Here is a 23,548-nt window from a genome sequence, read left to right as displayed (position 1 = left end):
GTCGAGATCAATCGATTAAACTGTCCAAGTGAACTCTCAGAGCCCTCTGTGGCATTTCTCATAATAAAATATGTATTTTCTTTTCTTCAATGCAAGTATCGATTTATCGTATCAGCGATCAGGGATACAGTATCGCCCGATACATCTTATAACGGTTGATATTTAAAACCTTCATCTTAAGTAATCCACCAAAGAAAAGAAAATTTAGCTTAGAGCGTCGAAACTCCATCTTTTTCTCTTCATCTTCATCAAAACCGACCAAGAATCTCTGTAGATGGAAATGCCTTGCACTCTTCTCATCTTCTTTACCTTTCTCTTTCTACTCCAAGCAATAACAATGAATAGCCAAGACGAAAATAGTAAGAGAAAACATTTCATCGGCAGCATCGGCGCCATCATAGATTCTGGCACTCGTGCTGGTAAAGAAGAGAGAATAGCTGTAGAAATAGCAGTAGAAGATCTCTTTCACTCTGCCAGCTACAACCCAGTTCTGCACGTAAGAGATTCCCATGGGAATCCCCTTCGAACAGCTTCCGCCGGTAATTTATTCGAGTCAATGCCATGAATTATATGTGATTTGATTTCTCTTTGTTTGATCCCTTTTGTTTTAATCTTTTTTCAGTGGTAGAACTCATTAACAAGGACCAAGTTCAAGCAATCGTCGGCCTGCTGACTTGGCAGGAAGTGGCGTTAGTCGATGAGATGGATGAAAGATCCAAACAAGTGCCGATCATTTCGTTAGCAGAGCTGGCGGTGACCCCACCATCAGCATCTCTCCGATGGCCTTCATTAGTTCAGATGTCGACCGATATCTCCATACAAATGCAATGCGTGGCCGCCATCATCCGTTCATATCGTTGGCGAAGAGTAATCGCAATATATGAAGACAAGGCCTATGGTGGGGATCCTGGAATTATCACCCTTCTCTCTGATGCCCTTCAAGACGTGGGATCGGAGATTGAACGGTACTCGGCTCTACCGCCTTTCACTTCTCTATCCAACCCAAAAACCGTCATCCGAGAAGAACTAGAGAAATTGAAGAACAGTAGTCATTGCACGGTCTTCATCGTCTTGCGATCATCACAGCCGTTAGCGGGACATCTCTTCACCGAGGCGAAGAAAATGGGAATGATGAAGAAAGGTTATGTATGGATAGCTACCGAAACCATTACAAGTCTCCTCGATTCCGTCAACTCCTCCACCATCTCTTCAATGCAAGGCGTTATTGGAATCAAGACCTACTTCTCTGAATCCAGTCCATCATTTCAAGACTTTTACTCAAGATTTCGGCGGAAGTTCAGAACAGAATATCCAGAAGAAGAAGAACCAAATCCAGATCCAGGAATCTCAGCCCTCCGTGCTTACGATGCTGTGTGGGCCATCAATCATGGAACTAATAACAAATCGAGCTCTGGCAGAAGCTTATTAGACGGAATCTTATCGAGCAATTTCAAGGGACTGAGCGGCGAAATCCGATTCAAAGACGGCAAGTTAGCAAATGCGCCCGTTTTCCAGATCGTGAATGTGGTCGGAAGGAGTTACAGAGAGATCGGACACTGGTCGCCATTATTCGGTTTCTCCGAGCATGCGACCCGAGAAGGAAGTGCTGAGTTAGGACCGGTGTTCTGGCCCGGTGGCCCACCTTCAGTTCCAAGAGGATGGACGGCCACGATCGATTTGGTGGCTGATGAAAAGATGCTGAGGATTGGGGTACCAGCGAAATCGGCTTTCACTCAGTTTGTGAAGGTCAGATACGATGAGTCTCGGAACGAGACATACGTTACTGGATTTTCTGTGAGAGTGTTTGAAGCTGCTGTGAAGCGTCTGCCGTATCGTTTGCCATACGAGCTCGTCCCCTACAATGGCTCCTACGACGAAATGGTGCAACAGGTGTACCTCAAGGTCAGTTTCGTAATTTTAACGAGCTACTGTATTGAGGCCAACAGAATGGCCCACGTTTAAAGATGGATGATGAGAACCGTCCATTTTGAGGATGCAGTTTTTGATGGGAAACGGTACAATATTCACGCTGAATGGATGATCTAGATCATTGATCTGTGAAGTTAAATGAGAAATCAAATCCGAATGTTATTCAGCATGAATTTTATACCATGGCCCATCTCAGAAATATCTACTCAGCATGAATACAACGCTGATCAAACAATCCAGACCATCCAATTGGTGGCCTTCAAATAGACGTTTAAAGATATAATGTTTGGCAAGGTTCGATGGTTAAGGTCATTCCATCATTGAGATTTCTTGAGCTATGCTTCTTCCAAGCTGGGGTACTACTGTTCGGAAGGCTTGGATTGCCTTACGTATACATCGTGCGTAGGGATGCGTGCCACTTGTACAATGCGGTGGTGAACCTTAGCTTTTGTCTGCGACACTTGGAAAGGGAATACCCAAATACAAAAGTGAGAAGATCCTCGTTGTTGGATCTATGGCCTGGTTTCGGTTGTAAGCGACTGGATGGGGGGCTAGGATCTTTCAATCAGGAGACTTCCAGAGCATACTCCATCCACAATGGAGGCCATAAATCAAGGGTCTGGACCACTAAACATCCATAGTGGGTCCGCATGAGCGTGTGAGACATTGCAAGTTTCGGGAGTGGATTCCGTCAGGTCCGGGGAACACCACTTCGGTCAGGCCATGACCATGGGGTCCACCTTGTTACATTTCTAGTATATCTATGCCGTCTATCCATTTCTCCATCTCATTTTAGGTCATCATACCAAAAATGAGGCAGATCCAAATTTCAGGTGGACCACACCACAGTAAACACTGGTTATTGAATGCTCACCATTAAAAACTTCCTAGGGCCCGCCATAATGTTTATTTGCATCTAACCTGTTGAAAAGGTCACGTAGACAGTGATGAACAGAAAACACAGACATATCGTCTTGATCCAAAACTTTCTTGGCCCATGAGAAGCATTTAATAGTCAATGACGACTGTTTGCCGTGGTGTGGCCCAAATGAGATCTGGGTCAGCTTCATTTGATACCTACTCTAAAATCAGCGGGCAAAACGGGCGTACCGCGTAAGTATACAGTACATATATCAAGGTGGGCCCCACGCCTGACCGACGCGTTAGCCCGACCTGACGGAATCCGCTCCCGTAAGTTTCGTTGTATGACTTTCGATTTAAAACGGCGTTGACAAATTCTATTAAAGAAAAAAAGGTATTCCAGAAGGCCATCTGCATTCATTCTCAGGGACACACGCATCATGCGGTCGTGATTATCAGCCAAGGGTGCAACTTTGAAGTTGGACCCTACTCGCAACCTTACCTGACCAGGTTTCCAACCCTAATTCCGAGTCTTCTACGCTCAACCAACTTGTGAATTTAAATTCATTGCTTACAACAAACAGAAAATTCGTGTTTCTTATATTCTGATTAGTCCACGCAATCACTGATGTTTTTAGCACTATCACATTATTAAATAATGTAATGTGTAATAATGTGGCTCAATCAAATTGCAACAAATCAAAAACTCCGGTTAGTAGGAAGCAAAACATCCAACTTCGACCCAAATATATGTGATTATTCCTTACCTACCCGTATTCCTGACTAACCCGCATTTGCTCAACTTAAATCCAACCCATGAACTTTGACAACCCGAACCAATCATATTCGGGTTCACCGGAACCCAATTTGCAGCCCTATCAAAGGTGGTGGTGAAGGCCATATCTGGACCGCATGGTGCGCCCCAATCATCAAAGTCTTTCTGAGCGGGGGAGCATTGAAAAAGGGAGAGAGTTTGAGATGAGATCGAGAGGTTAGACGAGTCTGGTTGAGTAAACACCTCTATGTTATTATGTCTGGAACTTGAATCAACTCAGAGGTCTGCCGAGTCTGGTTGAGTCAAATGACTCGGTTGAGTTTTGCCCAAGTTTTATATTGAAATATGATGGTACATAAACAATATATGGGCGAGTAGACAGTGTAGAGGAAGATGTTTAAATGCATTTTTATTCATTTCCAATCGCCAGATTTTTTATATTTTATATTTCATGTTTGATTACTCTTTTATTTTGATAATTGAAAATAAATCGATTTTTCTCATAAAATAATTCAATTATTTTCCAGTTTGAATTATCTTTTTCGTTTTCTGCATTTTCTTGGAAATTTCCTAAGCTCACATGTTATAGATGCGTGTCCATCTACAAGCCACCACATCCACATGTGGCTAAATCGCACACATGTAACAGATCTAAGCCATACATCGGATTCATTCCACCGTGCATATGCCCTTTGACCAAAAGTTGAGTCTGTCTACAGATGAATTGGTAGACACTTATCTTTTTTATTAAAATAATGAGTAGACTGGCTTGAATTTTGGGCAAGGAAATATACACAGTGGCACACACACCCAACGCATGGCTTTGATCTCACACGCGTATGACAAGTTGTCACATGTGGTGGCATTTAGATGGGGTCTCTTATACACGTGCGTGAGCCTAGCAAACCTCTCTACTGATAATACTGACAACGAGAGTTGCATCGTTGGAGCAGAACTTTGATGCAGCGGTCGGCGATACGGTAATCATGTCCGACCGATATCAGTACGCAGAATTCTCACAGCCGTACATCGAATCCGGACTAACGATGGTGGTGAAGGTTAAGCCGGAGAAAATGCGGAGGGCCTGGATGTTCATGAAGCCGTTCACGAAATCGATGTGGGTCCTGATCGGAGCAATGAACTTATTGGTTGGAACGGTGATCTGGTTAATCGAGAGAGACACCAGCGTCGAGTTCGGCGGTGGCACGTTTGGCGACCAGATCGGGACAATGCTCTGGTTCGCAATTTCAACCAACTTCTTCGCACACAGTGAGAATCCGTTCTACCTCCAATTTTGATTTAAATAATAATAATATTAATAACCAGTGGGACCCACTACATACGAGATCCAATCCATCCATCATGAGGGACCCACTATGATTTTATCCTGGTTGAAAACCAGCTCCGTCAACTAATCAGACAGACTACAGTTTAGCTTTGCCGAAGGTGTGTAAGCCATCCAGCTATTTTTCTAAAATAGTGGCCCATCCTTATTTTCGGGCTAGAACCTTTTTACTGTTCGAACCGACCTGATGGACAGCTTGGATATCGCACCTGTCTGCCACGCGGGCAAATGTGGTGAACTCTAGATAGATGAAAGACCCATATATCCTTGAATTATAAACGTTACTCCAGACAACATACGGTAGGATTCGTCATATGAATGACCAGGATTTTATCATGAAAAGGTCAAGATCAACAACAATCACAGTGACCAGACAATCCTAATTAACCATTTAAAAACTGGTGTACCAAAATACTAAAATTCTGTCAGTGGGCATATATGGTTAGGGATACCAGAACATTGTATTTTTGGTCCATCGTCCATTTATAGAGCAGTGATGAATGAATGGTTCAGATCATCATACACGTACACCACCACATGTACGTGTTAACTTGTAGCGGATCGGTTCCCCTCCTAAAACAGCAATGTAACATTAAAAAAACTACAAAATTACATCTGCAGGGGAGCCGCTTCAGAGCAACCTATCGCGGCTGGTGGTGGCGACATGGCTCTTTGTAGTTCTCATCCTAACATCAAGCTACACCGCCAATCTGTCATCGATGCTCACAGTATCAGATCTTGGACCGAGCGTCGCCGACGTCGCTTTCCTCAAGAGGACTCAAGCAGCGGTTGGGTGCAATGGAAACTCCTTCATAGTCAAGTATTTGGAGGTGCTGGGCTTCAGCCCATATAACATTAAGAGAATCGCGTCCATTGATGACTATCCTGAGGCGCTATCCAACGGTGAGATTGCCGCGGCCTTCTTCGTGGCCCCACATGCCAGGGTATTCCTTGCCAAATACTGTAAAGGCTACACTATGGCTGGACCTTCCTACAAGCTCGGCGGATTTGGATTTGTAATCACATGTTTCTCTCTCCTCCCTTTTGATTTTGTTTATCCGGGTGGGGTGTTATATACACCATACATTTGGTGTATGCACCATGATCTTCTAACTATGTCCAACGGTGACGATGAGCTGGACTAGCATCGCCACCGTTGGATGAATAGGATGGTTAAAGATGATTATGCATCAACGGCCAGGATCCTTCGATGGAGGTGACTTTTGGGCAATGGCCCATCTCCGAGGTAACGAAATTCCATTTTACAAGCATCTGTATTTGTGTAACCAATTTCTCCTTTCAATCCAATGCCACAGGTGTTTCCAAAGGGGTCGTCATTGTCATCCGATGTATCAGAGGCGATCCTACAAGTAACGGAGAGCGGAGAAATGCAGGAGTTAGAGAAAGGACTGCTATCCTCTTCCAAGTGCTCGATATCAACGTCCACCGTAGATGATATACACAGTTTCGGTGTGAGTGCCTTCTGGGGTCTCATCCTCATTGTAGTTAGTGTTTGTGTTGGTGCACTTGTTGTATTCTACCTGGGACGCCAACTCCCAAAGTATATGGAGCTTTGGAGGTCCATGATGTTGATGGACCCAACGATATGGAGGTGGGCATTGGGCCCCATTTCTTCCTACTATATGAAATCCAGGATCCTACTTCCCGTGGGCCGTCCGAGCTCAGGGACTGCCTGCTGACGGATCTACTGTCCTAAGAAGATGGCCATTGTCGAGCATGACAATGCAGATCGATGTTGTCCGCAGGATAGGGTCACCAACAATAGATAGTGTTCTGTATGCGTGCATGTTGGGGTATTGTATTGTAGCTGGATACTGTGTATATATATTGTATAATGGGGTTTCTTGGACCTCCACCCATCATAAGGTGGCCCACTATTTGGACGGTCCAGACTAATCGCCACACTTTCCTCTTCTTTTTTTTCCAAAGTGCGTCTGATCTTGGCCTGTCCCGAAAGTTGATCAGCTCCCTGTTTACCCCTGCGAATGTTCCCACTTCATCACTTGATCAGGTGGACCGCGCATACACAAGGAAATTGAAGTTTAGAGAAGTGAAAATCATGCTCATGAAGCCAGGTCGGGTCAAGCTAAAATGACATAAGTCCAAGCACGAGCCAAAAATTAATATGACCATAGATGCTCGGTCCATGCCCCTACATTGGCTATGGTCCAAATTACGATTACTGAGTGATCCTGATCGACCATTTGGTGAATATCCATTTGCAACCCGCTAATCATATGAGTTGAATCATTTCATGGAAGAAATTTTGGTGCATGGCCCATCCCACGGGCCCACCAGATGAACAAACTAGGTCCCCTAAAGAAGTAAAGATCAGCCCTACTTAGCTGCTCTGGCTGACATTAGTGCTGCCACTGCTTTTTCAGAGGAAACCCGAGCCGGCCGATTCTGTTGCATGAGTGCCTGGTTTTTTCAAAAGGCAAGCCGGATTAGCTGGTTCTGTTCAATGAGTCACCGGGTCAAGCACATTCCTTCAAGCCCCCACCACCTACCATGTGTAAGATGGAGTTTTGTTCGTAGCTAGCAACAGACAGAGGCTCTGAGGGGCCACCGTGATGTATGTATTTTATTCCCACCGTCCATACATTTTTCCATGTCATTTTATGCCAGCCCAAAATTGGGACTGTTCCAATGCTTAAGTGGACTAGACAGGGGAGATTAAACACTTACCATTTGAAACTTTTTAAGTGCAACGGAAGCTTTGGATCAAGCTGATATTTGTGTTTTCCCTTCATCCGGGTCTACACGAACTTATGAACAGGTTGGATGGCAATTAACCATCACGGGGGGCCATAGGAAGGTTTCAATGGTGGATGTTGTTTTCAATGTTGCTTCTTGGAGTGTGGTCCACTTGAGCCTTAGCTCCTCCTCATTTTTAGGATTGTAATTTAAAATTATATGCGAAAATGGATGGACAGTGTGGATAAAACCCATACATCACAGTGACCCCACAGAAACCCCGCGATTCCTAAGCAGGGACAAAATAGGGTAGTACCCAATTCGCATTGGTTCGACAAATTCTTACCTTTGTATCATCTCTAAGATGTTTGGATTTTTTAAAATTCCAAGGGCATCCATCTATCTCTGAAATGTTTGGATTTTTCAAGGGCATGTATCTATCTCCGAGATGTTTGGATTTTTCAAAGTTACACGGACATGCAAAAGAGAAATGGCAGGATAACAAGACCATTCTGGTGCAGAACACAACCCAAGTTCTCTTTCCATTTCACCAAGTAAACACTCGCCTAGATATCTTATAAACTAAAAAGTTTTCTCATCTCCAAGCAACATAGGACAGTATTTTCACAGCTTTTTTCAAAATATTTTGTGAGAAAAAATGAAAATTTAAAATTTCATTTAAAATTTGAAAACCATTGTTTTAACAAAAATTCTCAACATGGGCATCAAGGATACAGAAACTTGGGGACCATTGATCCAAAGTCATCCAAATGAGACATACTAACAGGAGATTGAACCTAGCATGAAGGGTCTACACTTCAAAGAATACACTGGGAGGACGTGCCTCCATGTCATTGCCACTCAAATGGCTCACAGTGACCAGACTAGGACTATTCATTTAGTAGTTGGAATCAGGAGTTGACTATAGACAAATGATAACGTTTGTTTTTTTAACGGACAATCCTAATACTTTAATATGTGGCGAAGAAACTTCCAAATTCAGAAACGACTCACATACAATGTTGAATAGTTGATTGAATGGTAAGGATAATATGATCAAATCAATTATTTTCTTAGTAGCCAATCAGTGGCAGAGAGTGGAATGTATGGTCCCGATGATCATATACATGTGCCAGGTGTATAGTATATGATATGGCGGCACGAAAATTCCATGCATCCACAGGCACCGTGTCTTTTCCCACTCGCGAAGGGAGTCGACCGAAACCTATCGTTAAATAAGGTTACCACAGGAAACGGATTGGTTACTACCCCTACCACCAGGCAATGGCTGGTGGTCATTACTCTTTAGATTTGTTTCATCCATGGCGTCCATATATATTTTATATATCATTTTATGGTATGAGACCAAAAATGAGTTATATACCAAAATCAAGTGGACCACATTACAAGAAGCAGTTTTGAATGAACATCGACCATTGAAAATTTTTTTGAGGCCATAAAAGTTTTGGATCAATCTGATCTTTGTTTTTTCCCATCATCTGGGTCTGTATGACTTAACCAACAGATTGGATTTCAAATAAACAGCACAGCAGGCCTTACGAGGATTTTAAGGGTGGATATCTAATCAGTATTGTTTTCCTGGGGCGTGGTTCACCTGAGATTTATATCTCTCTCATTTTTAGAATCAAGCCCTAAAAGATCTTAAAAAATGGATGGAACACATGCATCATGGTGGGGGCTCATAGAGCACCAACCACGAGCCACCCGGGTGGTGGCAGGGGGAGTAGCCAATCCGTTTCCGTTACTACAGTGCCAATACTCAAGTGCGTACGAGGTTTGCACGTATTAGGTAATGAGAAATCTACTGTACGGCCCATTTATGGTCCATTTACCGGCTTAAGCCCACCCCATTTTACCATAACAGAGTAAGCCCCGACATGTGACTAAGGATTATAACGTAGCCATATATACCATAATCCGTAGCCATAGTGGACTGTCTGGGATGGGCTCACTGAACTAGCGACACCCCCGCCAATTGCTGGCCTGTCCGGCGGGGCCACGCTGGTCTGACAGCCCCTATGACTATGGATCATAAACGTAGCCATAGATGGACTGACGTGGCAACAATCTGTACTTTTTTTTTTTTTTTTTAATTACATGGAAAACTTAATTCTACCTCTCTAACACATATTTATATGAATATGTATATATAAGCATATAAAAAAAAAATTTCTCTCTTATTTTCATTTTTTTCTTTATTCATTTAATAAGAATATCTTCTAAACCAAAATTAATTACATGACCTACCTTGTATGATTTTTGGGTAGGAGAAGCTACTTTAGCCAACTAACCTGGTTATTTTCCAAGATTTCATCAAGTCGATGGTCGAAAATCTATTTCATTCACTTTGCAATCAATTTCAATCAGTTTGCGGTCAATTTCAATTTTTCATTTCACTTCACTTAATTGCCATGAATTCGTCAATTCCTTTACTTCAAATTCAATGCATTTCACGGTCAATTTTATATTTCACAATAATTACATGCATTTTATGATCAATTCCGACGATTCTGCTTCACTTCACCGCCAATTCCATGCATTTCATGGTCAATTTCTTCACTTCACGCCAATTCAATGCATTTCACTGTAATTCCCTTCATTTCAAAGTTAATTCAATGCATTTCACGCCAATTCCCTTCATTCCACAATAATTCCATGAATTTCACTCCAATTCCGTCAATTCCCTTCCATTCCAATGAATTCCATTCCATTCCAATCCATTCCTTTCCTTTCGCTTGCATTCCATTCTATTCTCTTCTACTGCATACAATTTCACTCCATTCGTTTCCATTCCATTTGATGCCATTCCATTCAATTCTGTTCTACTCGACTCCAATACATTCAATTCCATTCCATCCGATTCCATTACATTCTTTTCATTTCTTATCCATTTCAAGCCATTCCACTCCATTCCATTCCACTTTACTTAGAATACGCATTTCAAGGTCAATTCCCTTTACTTCACAATTCAATGCATTTCACGGTCAATTCACTTCACTTCATGGTCAATTCCATGTATTTCACAAGGTCGATTGGGTTTAGATGGGGTTGACCCCGTTCGGCTGAAAGCTGTTTGGGCTCCACTTCTTCTTTATACCAGGACCAATTGAAAGCAATTGGCGTGAAGGTCAATGTAGAGGATGTATGTGAGATAATTTCGGAGGGTCTAATGTTAATTTCTTAGAATCACCGTATATTAAGAATCTATAATTTCAGATCGTGAAATGCATGGAATTGATCGTGAAATGAAGGGGAATCGTTGGAATTGACCGTGAAATGCATATAATTGACCATGAAATGAAGGGAATTAACTGTGAAATGCATTGAATTGACTGTGAAGCAAAGGGAATTGACCATGAAATGCATAGAATTGACCATAAAGTGAAATGCATGGAAATGACCGTGAAGTGAAGGAAATTGACCGTGAAATGCATTGAATTGACCATGAAGTAAAGAGAATTGACCATGAAATGCATAGAATTGACCGTGATGTGGAGGGGAATCGCCAGAATTGATCATGAAATGGAATGGAATGGAAAGGAATGGAATGGAATGGAATGGGCTGGAATGGAAAGGAATCGAAACGAATGGAATGGAATCGAACTGAAGAGACTGGAATGGAATGCACTGGAATGGAAGGGAGTGTAATGGAAGGTTCTCGAAAAAAATGGAATCGAATGGAATGGAATTGAATGGAACGGAATAGAGTCGAATGGAATTGAATGGAATGGAATGGACTAGAGTGAAATGGAATCGAACCACAAGGAATGGACAGGAATAGAATGGTCTCGAATTGAATGGAATCGTATGGAATTGACCGTGAAGTGAAGGGAATTGACCGTGGAATAGAGAGAATTGACCATGAAGTGAAGCGAATTGACCATGAAATGCATTGAAATGACCGTGAAGTAAAGGGAATTGACCATGAAATGCATTGAATTGACTGTGAAATGAAACGGAATCGCCGAAATTGACTGAGAAATGCATGGTAATGACCGTGAAGTGAAGGGAATTAACCGTGAAATGCATGGAAATGACCGCGAAGTGAAGGGATTTGACCGTGAAATGCATGGAAATGACCATGAAATGAATCGGAATCGCCGGAATTGATCATGAAATGCATGGAAATGACCGTGAAGTGAAGCAAATTGACCGTGAAATGAATGGAAATGACCGTGAAGTGAAGGGAATTGACCGTGAAATGCATGGAAATGACCGTGAAATGAAACGGAATCGCCGAAATTGACTGTGCATGAAAATGACCATGAAGTGAAGCGAATTGACTGTCAAATGCCTGGATATGACCGTGAAGTGAAGGGAGTTGACCGTGAAATGCATGGTAATGACCATGAAGTGAAGCGAATTGACCGTCAAATGCATGGAAATGACCGTGAAGTGAAGGGAATTGATTGTGAAATGCATGGAAATGACCGTGAAATGAAACGGAATTGCCGGAATTGACCATGAAATGTATGGAAATGACCGTGAAATGAAATGGAATCGCCGGAATTGACCGTGAAATGTATGGAAATGACCGTGAAATGAAATAGAATCGTCGGAATTGACTGTGAAATGCATGAAAATGATCGTGAAGTGAAGGGAATTAATCGTGAAATGCATGGAAATGACCGTGAAATGAAACGGAATCACTGGAATTGACCGTGAAATGCATGGAAATGACCGTGAAGTGAAGGGAATTGACCGTGAAATGCATGAAAACGACTGTGAAGTGAAGGGAATTGACCGTGAAATGCATGGAAATGACCGTAAAATGAAACGGAATCGTCGAAATTGACCGTGAAATGCATGGTAATGACCGTGAAGTGAAGCGAATTGACTGTGAAATGCATGGAAATGACCATGAAGTGAAGGGAATTGACCATGAAATGCATGGAAATGACCGTGAAATGAAGGGAATTGAACGTGAAATGCATGGAAATGACCGTGAAATGCATGGAAATGACCGTGAAGTGAAGGGAATTGACCGTGAAATGCATGGAAATGACCGTGAAGTGAAGGGAATTGACCGTGAAATGCATGGAAATGACCGTGAAATGAAACAGAATCACCGAAATTGACCGTGAAATGCATGGTACTGACCGTGAGGTGAAGCGAATTGATCGTGAAATGCATGGAAATGACCGTGAAGTGAAGGGAATTGACCATGAAATGCATGGAAATGACCGTGAAATGAAATGGAATCGCCAAAATTGACTGTGAAATGCATCAAATTGACCGTGAAGTGAAGGGAATTGACCATGAAATGCATGGAATTGACTATGAAGTGAATGGAATTGACCGTGAAATGAATGGAATTGACCGGGAAATGCATGGAATTCATCGTGAAGTGAAGGGAATTGACTGTGAAATGAATTGAGTTGACCGTGAAGTGAATGAAATGGATTTTTGACCATCGACCTGATGGAATCTTGGAAAATAACCAGGTTGGTTGGTTAAAGTAGCTTCTCCTACCCCAAAATCATATGTGGTATGTCAAGTAACTAATTTTGGTTTAGAAGATATTCTTGTTAAATGAATAAAGAAAGAAATGAAAAAAAGAGAGAAATTTTTTTTTATATGCTTATATATACATATTTATATAAATATGTATTAGAGAAAAATGTAGGTAGAATAAAGTTTTCCGTGTAAAAATAAAATTTCAAAAAAAAAAAAAGAAGAGAAAATAGTGCATAGCACTACGATTATGGCTATGGTTATAATAATCCGTAGCTATAGGGATCCCAGCTTTATCAAATAGGTGAAAAAGCAGGGCCATTTTCGACCTTTGGCAAGTCGTTCGTACATCTGGGGCTTATTCTGGTCAGGTAAAACCGAGTTCAACCAGGGGGCATTTCAACTTGACTCAACTTGAAGCTCGAACTCGAGCTCGACTCGACTCGTTTAATATATATATATATGGGAAAAGGTACTATGTGCTTGACCTCACGATAAGCTCCCATGAGGTCGACCTGTGTGGGCCCCGCCATGATGCATGTCCACCATCAACACCGTGCATTTGATGGGTCCCCTCTAAATTATGGGATATCCTAAAAATCAACCGTTTACGGAACTCAGGTGGGCCATACCATCTAAAATCATGTAAAGACATCGTTAAAACATATAAAAGCACTTGGTGGGGCCCACCTGAGTTTTGAATGCTATTGAAACTTGGTCTGAACCCTCATCCAAGTTTGACACACATAATGGATGGGCTGGATTTGCAAACCACATCTCAGTGGCCCCAAAAAATGATTATGAACGTTTTAATGGTGCACGGCCCCTCCCCACTTCTGTATGTGGTGTGGCCCACACAAGTCACGGATTGACTTGATTTTTGAGACCTAGGCCCACGATGGAATGGTGCATCTGACTGATGGGGTAGATGTTCGAAACGCATCACGGTGGGGCCCACACAGCTCGACCTCATGGGACGGACTCGTGAGGTCGAGCGCGTAGTACCTTTTCCATATATATATATATATATATATATAGAGAGAGAGAGAGAGAGAGAGGGAGAGAGAGAGAGTCATGCTCCCCTACGCACCTACGAACGTGCGCACCTTTGCACAAGTGTCATGGGTGTCTAATCTGAATGGTCCATGTGATGCAGAATCCCATGAAACCCCCTCTGACAAATTTTCACCCTAATCTAAAATTCTGGTGGGCCATAGCAATGAGAAATGCAAATCAAGGGAGGAAACTGTGTTCATTTTTCAAGGCCCATCAAAGTTTTAGATCAAAGTAAAACTTGGTCCTGGGGGGTTTCGTGAGGTGCTGCTTCACATGAACGGTTCAGATTTTGGATCCACATCACGTATGATGGGTTCTCAAAAAAGTTCGTATGTAGTACGTATGAACTGGTTCCCAGGTGAGCGTTTCCTATATATATAAGTCACTCAAAAAACACAAGGTTGACGATTGGCCGTTCAATACAAGCTTTGACAAAATGAGAAATGAGAGGAGTGGAAGTGACAGGAAGAAAAGATGATTTTTATGCATCCATTCTCCTAAAGTGATTATGGGAACCTTTCAAAAGAGTAGAAACAGGGGAAGTGGAACACCACATCAGAAATATGAATAAAACATGCTAACCACAGGTTCAAGTACTATAAGCTGGTACATAGCAGTCAAATATAGAAAAATTCCTCGTTTTCATTTTATGTTTATTTAGATGAGAAAGCGAAACAAAAGAACCGCGGAAATGGGTGGCCACCGAACGTGTGAGATGTGAATGATTTTGTTAAACCCTGCACTAAGTCTACAACAGAGCTATGTACATTTATCAACTAAAGTACTGGCAGCTATTAAAATTTATGCTCTTTTGAGTTTGATAAATACTACAAATACAAAAGGACATGAGATGACATCGTCAAAAAACTCATTCATGGTTAGGAATTTGAGAATACCATGGGGCATAGTTTCCAGAGGAATAAGAACGTCCTCGGGATTTTCCCATCAAACATATGAAAAAGCTCGAGCTCGAGCTCAAGGTAAATTTGACTTGACTTGAACCACTAGCTCGACTCGAACTTGACTCGACAGCTTTGGCAAACATGCCAAGCTTCAATGTTGAGCTCAAGGCCGAACTCGAGTACATCATGGACAAGCCGAGCCGAGCTTGGCCCACCTTGACTCGACTCAACTCGATGCCCACCCCTGGGTAAAATGGGGTGGGCTTAAGCGGGTAAATGGGCCATAAATGGGTCGTACAGTGGTAAATTTGTTATGGCTTGTTAGGATTGTTTATTATTGTTATTATTATTATTATTATTTTAGTTACATTCATACCTTACACACCCACACCACATTGGCACTAGATCCCATGATTTCATTATTGAAATGAGTCTTAGTTGTTATAGCTTGTGGAGATTTGCTCAGTCGTAGCAAGTTGGTTTTGGTTTTTTGTCCTGATGACCGGTTGATAAACAAATGACCACCTTAAAAGGCCTTTCCACCCAACCAAGAGCTAAATGACATCTTAAAACGACATTTTACCTGGCCATTTCTTTTAGAGAAAAGCTTTTACACTCCGGTAGTGCACTACACCGAAATCGTTAAACTGGAACAGGTGAGATATTGGTTTAGAAACGGTTTTAAGCCATTTCTGATTGAAAACGGTTATGAACCGTGCTGCAATTCATTGCTATTTTACCGGTCTACATTGTTATTTCCACTATTTTGTTGGTCTGTCCCAGTTGAGTGTTGGATTTTCTTAGTTTTTATTATTTTATTTTATTTTTTTATTTTAAAACAAATGGATGGAGTGGATTCAGTTAGAAACCTCTCACTAGATCCCACAAGACTCAAGAGGTACATTGCTCTATATCTGCCGCAGACTACCGATTGATTTTAACTATTTTCTTATGCCAAAAGCCCTGAAACCCTCGTTCCGCAAACATCGCCGTCTCCGTCTCCCTCTCCCTCTCTCAAACTCCCTCTCCCGATCTCAACCCTCTCTCTCGATCTCCCTCTCACTCTCCCTCCCTCTCCCTCGATCTGCCTCTCCCTCTTCCGATCTCAACCCTCTCTCTCTCTCTCTCTCTCTCTCTCTCTCTCTCTCTCTCTCACTCTCCCTGCAACATCCATTATCCTATGACTGTCTCCACACATGCGGTATCTGATATTGTAGAAGCAGCAACAGCAGCAGCAACTCCGTATGGGGTGCGTGATCTGTCGTCCACGGTTGAATGCGAGACATGAAAACAAGGGTGAGTGACCAAAAACTACTGTTTCTTTGTGATAGATGGTTAACGATACAGATTGAATTTTTGCTTCTTTTTTTTTTGTTACTTTTCGTTCTTCTTGAAGCTAACAATTTAGTGTAAAACAAAAAAGAAGAGAGAAAAAGAAAGAACAAAAAGCTAATAGTTCATTGGCTTGTGAAATCTACTGGTGTACGCATTGCTGTTTTGGCTTCATGAGTAATAAAATTTAATTTTCAGGGTGGTAACTATAAAGGGATAGATAAGGCCTTGTCTGGTCAACGGCTTTATGAAAATTTCATTTTGTGGCCATGCAGTTTTCAAAGAATCATTTCATCTAAAATGTTGTTTTGATGACAGTATATATTTCTTATTTTTTCTTATAGCACTGTTTGGATGTCCTGCACAAAATGCATTTTTTCTTGCACGTGCCTGGCTATGAGGAAAGTGGATGTGGGGAAGAGACCATCCATATAAATCTCTTGGTACAGGGGATGGCCTGTCTGACGAGTGGACTGGCCTGATTTTTTCATCAATTTTCTATACTGAATGGTTTATCTGTTTTCGTTGAAGGGTGGTCTCCCTGATGAGTGGACTCCCTGATAGTCTAGTCACCTTCATGGTTGAGCATACTTTTTTCATGTGTGCTATGTATAAATTGCAGGGAGAGGGTGTGTGATTTAGCAAAATTTCACCTATCTTTCTAGCAAGTGTTGAGGGTCAAATATTGCATATCAGACCCATTTATTGCATGGATTTACAAGCATGATACCGTTTAATAGCCTGATTTAATTGTATTTGTGACGCAGAGTGTATTTACAAGCATGAACTGAAAAAGGGTGCTTAAACCATGGATTTGACGCTCTGATGACACCCAAGGCAAGGGACGGACTCCAGGGGACCAAGATCGATGGAATTACACACCAGGGATCCGAGAAAATCAAGCCATTCACGTTAAAGAGGCCCGAAATTGGTGAAAAATGCAAGATCACATAGTTCCCGCCATCTGATTGGCTCGAAACTCCATATATGGCCTGAAGACCTTAAATAAGCCGTACAAATCAAAAATCAGCCATTAGATCATCGTGGAAGTGGCCAAAACGATAGATCAGCCCCTTAAATCCTTAAGTGGGGCCCACCCGATATCTGGATACTCTCCATTTTTGGTCTCAACTATTTAAATGAGCTGACCAAACGGATAGACGGAGCGGATTTCTCACAAACATCTCTGTGGGACCCGTACATGCAGTGCAAGTGCAAGGAACGCAGGTGCACCGGGCGTGCACCAAACATCCTCAAAGTCGGTCAGCGCACGCTGACCGATATCTCCTTCTCCAAATCAAAAACGGACACAGCGTCCTTGCGCCGTCCGTCGGTTCTGTACAGTGGGGCCCATTCCTCATCAAAATTATCAATCTGGACCGTCCATTGTGTACAGAGGAGGGTTATTAACCTCACCTAGGTGGAATTTTTCTAGGAAGCAGTGTGTAGCGGATTTTGACTGTCGAAACTCAGGTTGAACGGTGATATGAAAAATCAGGTGGGCCGCTTCAGCGTCGATCCAAAACCGACCATATCCGAACGGTTTTGTGAGTAGAACCCGGTGGACGACATGGATTTTGCAAAGGGGAAATTAAGTGGACCTCACCGAGAGTCCAGCGGCAACAATTCGGGCTCTGTTTACGCAGCCCGCACGCGACCGTGAAAACCGGAGCTTGTGGGGCATTCCGTGATCTTTATCACTGCCGGATTGCCGATCCAAACCGTCCAAAATCCTTATAAGTGGGTCTTTACCCCAACCAAGAAGCCAAAATCGGAGCTTAGGACGTTCATCCATCTCAAACTTCATTCAAACGCAAACTGTTTTGCGTTCTTTCGCAGGCTGGCTGCGAAGCTTTCCGCAGCCTAATCCCTTCAGGACTCCACAGCACCAGGGGGGCTTTTCCATCTTTAAAACGAAACGGAAGAAAGGGAGGAGGGTGTGCTCGGTCTTGGATTTTGAACGTGAGGAAGAAAAGGAAGAAAGGAAGAAAAGTGAAAGAGGAAAACGGAGGAAGGCTGGACGTTTTCTGCTGGTGCGTGTTCTGCAGGAGCGTCTGGGGGCTGCTGCTGCTGTGCATGGCTGGGGAAAAAGGCAGGGAGCAAGGGTGCTTGGTTTTGGTTGGCTGCATGTCAGGAGGGAGCTCGGGTTTGGCAAGGTCGAGAAGTGATTTTTTCTCTTCTTCCTTCGTGTTCTTTTCTTCCCCTTTTTATTTTTATTTCGTTGTTTATTTAGCCCATATCATGTGTGGCTAAACCTCTTAGCTAGGGCTAAGAGGTGAAGCTTGTAGCCTGATGGGAGAGATGTTGCTTGTGCCTTTTGATTAGATTGAAGAGATTTTTGATTTAATTTTATGGGAATATTTTTAGTTTTTAATGGCATGTTGTGACTGAAATTACAATGGGCTTGCAATGGCTTTGAGTATTCCTCTCCTCTTATTTTGATTATAATGTCAGGAAGCCCTGATGTTCGCCATCGTCTCCTGGGCATGGTTGGATGTCGGTACCCTTCCTAACCTTCATAATCATCTGATTGGTTGGTGATTAGTTTAAATTATGTTATTTGCTCTGTCTCTTGGGCATAGTTTGATAATGGAATCTATTCTGATTCAAATACCTTTCATCCCTTTAAAGTTATATCAGAGGAAATTCAATTTAATTTCCATGATTTCTGATGCATGCAAAAGATCTCCCTGATCCCTACAAGTGGATCCTCTGAATCCCTAGTTTTCCTTTTCTGAATTCCTTAAGTTTTTGATAATTATTTCACAATTATTCCTTAAAATTCTATTTGGTAGATCACATCTTAGTCTAGTTCTAGTTCTACTTGGTTTCAGATAACGTACAGGTATCAGTCCCTGTGGATTCGACCTCGGTCTTACCGAGTTTATTACTACATCACAACCCTATACTTGGGGAGTGAACAAGTTTTTGGCGCCGTTGCCGGGGACTGACGGTTACGATTCTCTGAAATTTAATCATGTTTAGAATTAGTTTAAGATTAGAATTTGACTAACTTTAGTTTTAGACACTCTGATGACACCAAAGCATGGGATGGACCCCAGGGGACCAAGATCAACGCCAGAGATCCAAGAAAACCGAGAAATTGAAGTTCAAGTGGCCTGGAAACAAGCTAGAATGCAAGATCATAGGGTTCCCACCATCTGATCAGTTCGAAACTTCATACGTGGCCTGAGGGCCATAAATTAGCCGTACATATCAAATTTCAGCCATCGGATCACTATGGAAGTGCCCCAACTGACAGATCAGCCCATAAACCATTGATTCTGGGCCCACCTGATATCTGGAACTGTCTCAACTTTGGTCTCGGCGGTTTAAATAAGATGAGGAAACAAATGGATGGTTTGGATTTTGATAGAACATCACAATGGGCCCTGTATATACAATGTGTGTATATGAGGTACACACGTACCCGAGCTGCACCAAACAAGCTCTTCTTCCCAAAAACGGAACTCCGTTTCACGCGGCGAGACGGACGGACGGTTTTGCGGACGCTAGTGGGCCCCACACATTTTCCCAATAGGAAATCCAAACCGTCCATCGTGTAGAGGGCCTTGACTACTACAAAACCTTGCTAATATTTTACACCCATGCATGCACATATGCGCGATACAAAGGCCACAAACAGGCGGTCCTGCGACGTTCAAAACGATTTTTGGGGTGATTTCTTCTCTGGGCCGCATCAATGGACGTTCAAGACCACCCATTCTTGACCGAAATTTCGTCCTGAATCCAATGGACGGGGTGGATTTCCCAGAAAATACCTCTGTGGGGCCCGCCGAACACGTCAGCGCCTCTGCGTACGCCTTACGCGCGTTCGGGAAAACTGGGATTTGCGGACGATAGTGGGCCACGGTCATCGATAATTTTAGTGATCCATACCGTCCATTGTGTCCACAGGGAGGCCAATACCCTAGCCAAGCTTTCAGAATTGTCAGGTAGGTCGATATCACGCCGCAAAGACACTCCAAACGCAAGTCGTTTTGCGTTTTTACTGCGCAGACGAACTCAGTTGCTGCGAAAGCTCTTCTATTCCGACTCCAACACAATCTCTTATGCGAAAAACTTCCGCATGGAGGACGTAAATTGGGTGCCGACGAGGGTGCTATAAAAAAGAGAGAGAGAAAGTGTAAGAAAAGGAAGGAAAACGGAGGAAGGCTGGACGTGGGAGCTGTGCTCGGTTTAGGTTGGCTGCTGCACAGTGGCAGCGTGTGGAGGTGGCTTGGGTTTGGGCTGGAATGGGAGCAGAGGCTGGACAAGTCTCGGTTTTGAGGATTGAAGGAGGGGAAGCCTTCACGGGAGAGAAAGTTTGTTTGTTCTCTTTAGTTTTTTTTGTTTTCTTCTTCTTCTTTTCTTTTCTTTTTGAGATTTAGCCCAATCATAATTATGTTAGGCTAAACCTCTTAGCTAGGGCTAAGAGGTGAAGCTTGTAGTCTGATGGGAGAGACTTTGCTTGTGCCCCATTGTTTAGCCTTACTGACGTTGATTTTTAGGAATACTTTCAGTTTTATTTAATGGTTTGTTGTGACTGAAATTACAATAGATCTGCGATGGCTTTGAGTATTTCTTCCTCCTTTTGATGTTTATGACGTCAGGAAGCCCTGTTGTTCACCATCATCTCCTGGGCATAGTTGGATGATCGTACCCTTCCTAACTCTCATGCATTATGGATTGGTTGGTAATTAGTTTAATCCTGTTGTTTGCTTTGTCTCCTGGGCATGGTTAGATGATGGAATCCATTCTAATTCATATACTTTTCATCTCTTGAAAACCAGATCAAGTAAGTTCAGTTTGAATTCCATAAACCTTGATGCAGGCATAAGATCTCCCTGATCTCAACAAGTGGATCCTCTGAATCCCTAGTTTCCTTCTTCTGAATTACTTAAGTTTTAGATAATTAGTCCACAATTATTCTTTAAACTTACATTCGATTTTGATTACATCTTAGGCTAGTTTTATTTCTACCTAGTTTCAGGAAACGTATAGGTATCAGTCTCTGTGGATTCGACCTCGGTCTTACCGAGTTTATTACTACATCACAACCCTGCACTTGGGGAGTGAACAAGTTTTTGGCGCCGTTGCCGGGGACTGACGGTTACGATTCTCTGAAATTAATTAGTTTTAGAATTAGGTTAGGATTAGGATTTTACTAACTTTAGGCTAAAAGTTTTTTTATTTTATTTTATTCTTAGAAACTAACTTGTTTCCATATTTTGTAGGATCTTGACATAAGTTTCTCAATTGGTAATTCCTTCCTAATCTCTCTACTTTTTCCTATTTTTTTAGAATTAAGGTTTAGATTTTAGAAATTTTCTAATTCCAGTATCCTCCCTTCTGTAGGAAATAGTTTATTTTTAGAAATTAGGTTATTTCTTTCCCTTTTTAGAAATTAACTTTCTATTTCTATTTTAGTAACTTTCTAACTCTTTTAAAATCTAATTTGTCTCCTAATTTATTTTTAGAATTTTTTTTTAGAAACTAACCTTCCTATTTTGTAGGCCTTTAAGATAGAAATTTCTAATTCGGTAAGCTCCTTCCCTACTTTCTATTTTTCAATTCTCTTTTAGTACTTTACTTTCTAGTTTAGGACTTTCCTAATTTATTTTATAAATTTCCACTTTCTTTTAGAAATTAGTTTACTACTACCTTTACTTTAAAGGATTGTTCTTCTTATTTTAGAATCTAACTTATTCTTGTTTTATTTTGCAGGTTTTAACTCAGGACTCCAATTTGGTAATTTCTTTCCAACTCTCTCTTTCTTTCTAGATTTTCTTTTCCTTTCTTAGGATTAGGTTTTTAATTGAGGGCTGCGAGTGTTTTCATGCCCAAGTGGGCCCGTGACAACACTCGACGTCTCTTGACTGAAGGAGGATTGGTCGAGGGGTTGACTATCCATCGCAGGACTAGACACCGCTCGAAATCCCCTGAGTTAACTGAAGTTATGGCTGAAGACCAACCTCCTCTACTTCCACCCGGGGTGGAGGATACCCAAGATGAAAATGAGGTGCAACAGGCACCCCCGCCTCGTACTTTACGAGATTATCTACAACCGGCGGGAGTGAGTATGCCCTCATGCATGATTTTTCCTGAAAACACAGGACAAATGGACATCAAGCCAGGAGTTATCCAACTCCTTCCCAAATTCCATGGACTTGAATCAGAGAGTCCATATTTGCACTTGAAAGAGTTCGATGAGATTATAGCTACATTATGTTTTCCTAATGTATCTGAGGATACAATTAGGCTGAAACTCTTTCCCTTTTCCTTAAAAGAGAAGGCTAAGACGTGGTTACATTCACTGCGTCCTAGATCCATTGGCACATGGAACGACATGCAGAGGGAATTCATAAAAAAATTCTTCCCACATCATAAAACGATTACCCTCAGAAAAGCAATCATGAACTTTGCCCAAAAGGAAGATGAAACATTCTTCCAATGTTGGGAAAAGTTCAAAGATTTGGTCAGTTCATGCCCACAACACGGATTTGAAACGTGGCGCATTACAAATTTTTTCTATGATGGACTGACATCTTCCATGCGCCAAATGGTGGAAACAATGTGTAATGGAGAGTTCATCAACAAAGATGTTGACGAGGTATGGGATTACCTCGATAGTCTCGCTGAAAAAACACAATCATGGGACTATTACCCAATGGCGAACACCACGTCTAGGCCGACTCAATTAAAGGAGAAAGGTGGATTATATCTCTTGAAAGAAGAGGATGATCTCAAGTGTAAAGTGACTACGCTCATAAGGAAAGTTGAGGCCATGGAAGGAAAGAAGGATGAGGTCAATGAAATTGTTTGCGGCATCTGTGATTGCAACATTCACACAACTGAAAACTGTCCTACAATACCCGCCTTTCGAGGAGTGTTGAATGAACAAGCCAATGCCGTAAACAACTATCAAAGACCTTTTACTGGACCTAACTCCAACACATACAATCCTGGCTGGAAAAATCATCCAAACTTTAGTTGGAGGAATGGACAAACGGCGACTCCTCCAGGTTTCTTCAATCAAAATCCAAATCAAGTGAAACCTCAAGAGGAACCGGTTCAAAATCCCATACAAGAGCTGGCTCAGGCAATGCGAGGAATCACAGATTTTATGCAAAAGATAGATTCTCGTATGACGGT

General features: G+C 42.1%; 1 protein-coding gene and 1 non-coding gene across 2 annotated transcripts; one reads left to right on the top strand and one right to left on the bottom strand.

Annotated features, from left to right (window-relative positions):
• Positions 1 to 337: 337 nt before the first annotated feature.
• Positions 338 to 6,827, top strand: LOC131241968 (glutamate receptor 2.7-like). Its single transcript, XM_058240324.1, has 5 exons — positions 338 to 559; positions 607 to 1,956; positions 4,468 to 4,834; positions 5,532 to 5,926; positions 6,227 to 6,827. The coding sequence occupies exons 1-5, from the start codon at positions 338 to 340 to the stop codon at positions 6,608 to 6,610; spliced, it is 2,718 nt and encodes a 905-aa protein (XP_058096307.1). The 3' UTR covers positions 6,611 to 6,827.
• A 15,963-nt stretch (positions 6,828 to 22,790) lies between these two features.
• On the bottom strand, positions 22,791 to 22,897 carry LOC131244751 (small nucleolar RNA R71). The gene has a single exon (XR_009170529.1). It is a non-coding gene; the product is annotated as a small nucleolar RNA R71 (small nucleolar RNA).
• Positions 22,898 to 23,548: the final 651 nt, after the last annotated feature.

Source organism: Magnolia sinica, chromosome 4 (assembly GCF_029962835.1).
Source record: "Magnolia sinica isolate HGM2019 chromosome 4, MsV1, whole genome shotgun sequence".
In the NCBI taxonomy this organism is placed as follows: Eukaryota; Viridiplantae; Streptophyta; class Magnoliopsida; order Magnoliales; family Magnoliaceae; genus Magnolia; species Magnolia sinica.
This window is presented reverse-complemented; position numbering and strand designations above follow the sequence as displayed.

Excerpts from the sequence above, each read along its gene's own strand:
- LOC131241968 (XM_058240324.1), top strand. The coding sequence starts at position 338 with ATGAATAGCCAAGACGAAAATAGTAAGAGAAAACATTTCATCGGCAGC. Across the intron at positions 560-606 it reads GTAATTTATTCGAGTCAATG|TTTAATCTTTTTTCAGTGGT; the intron begins CCATGAATTATA and ends GATCCCTTTTGT. Across the intron at positions 5,927-6,226 it reads AGCTCGGCGGATTTGGATTT|GTGTTTCCAAAGGGGTCGTC; the intron begins GTAATCACATGT and ends CCAATGCCACAG.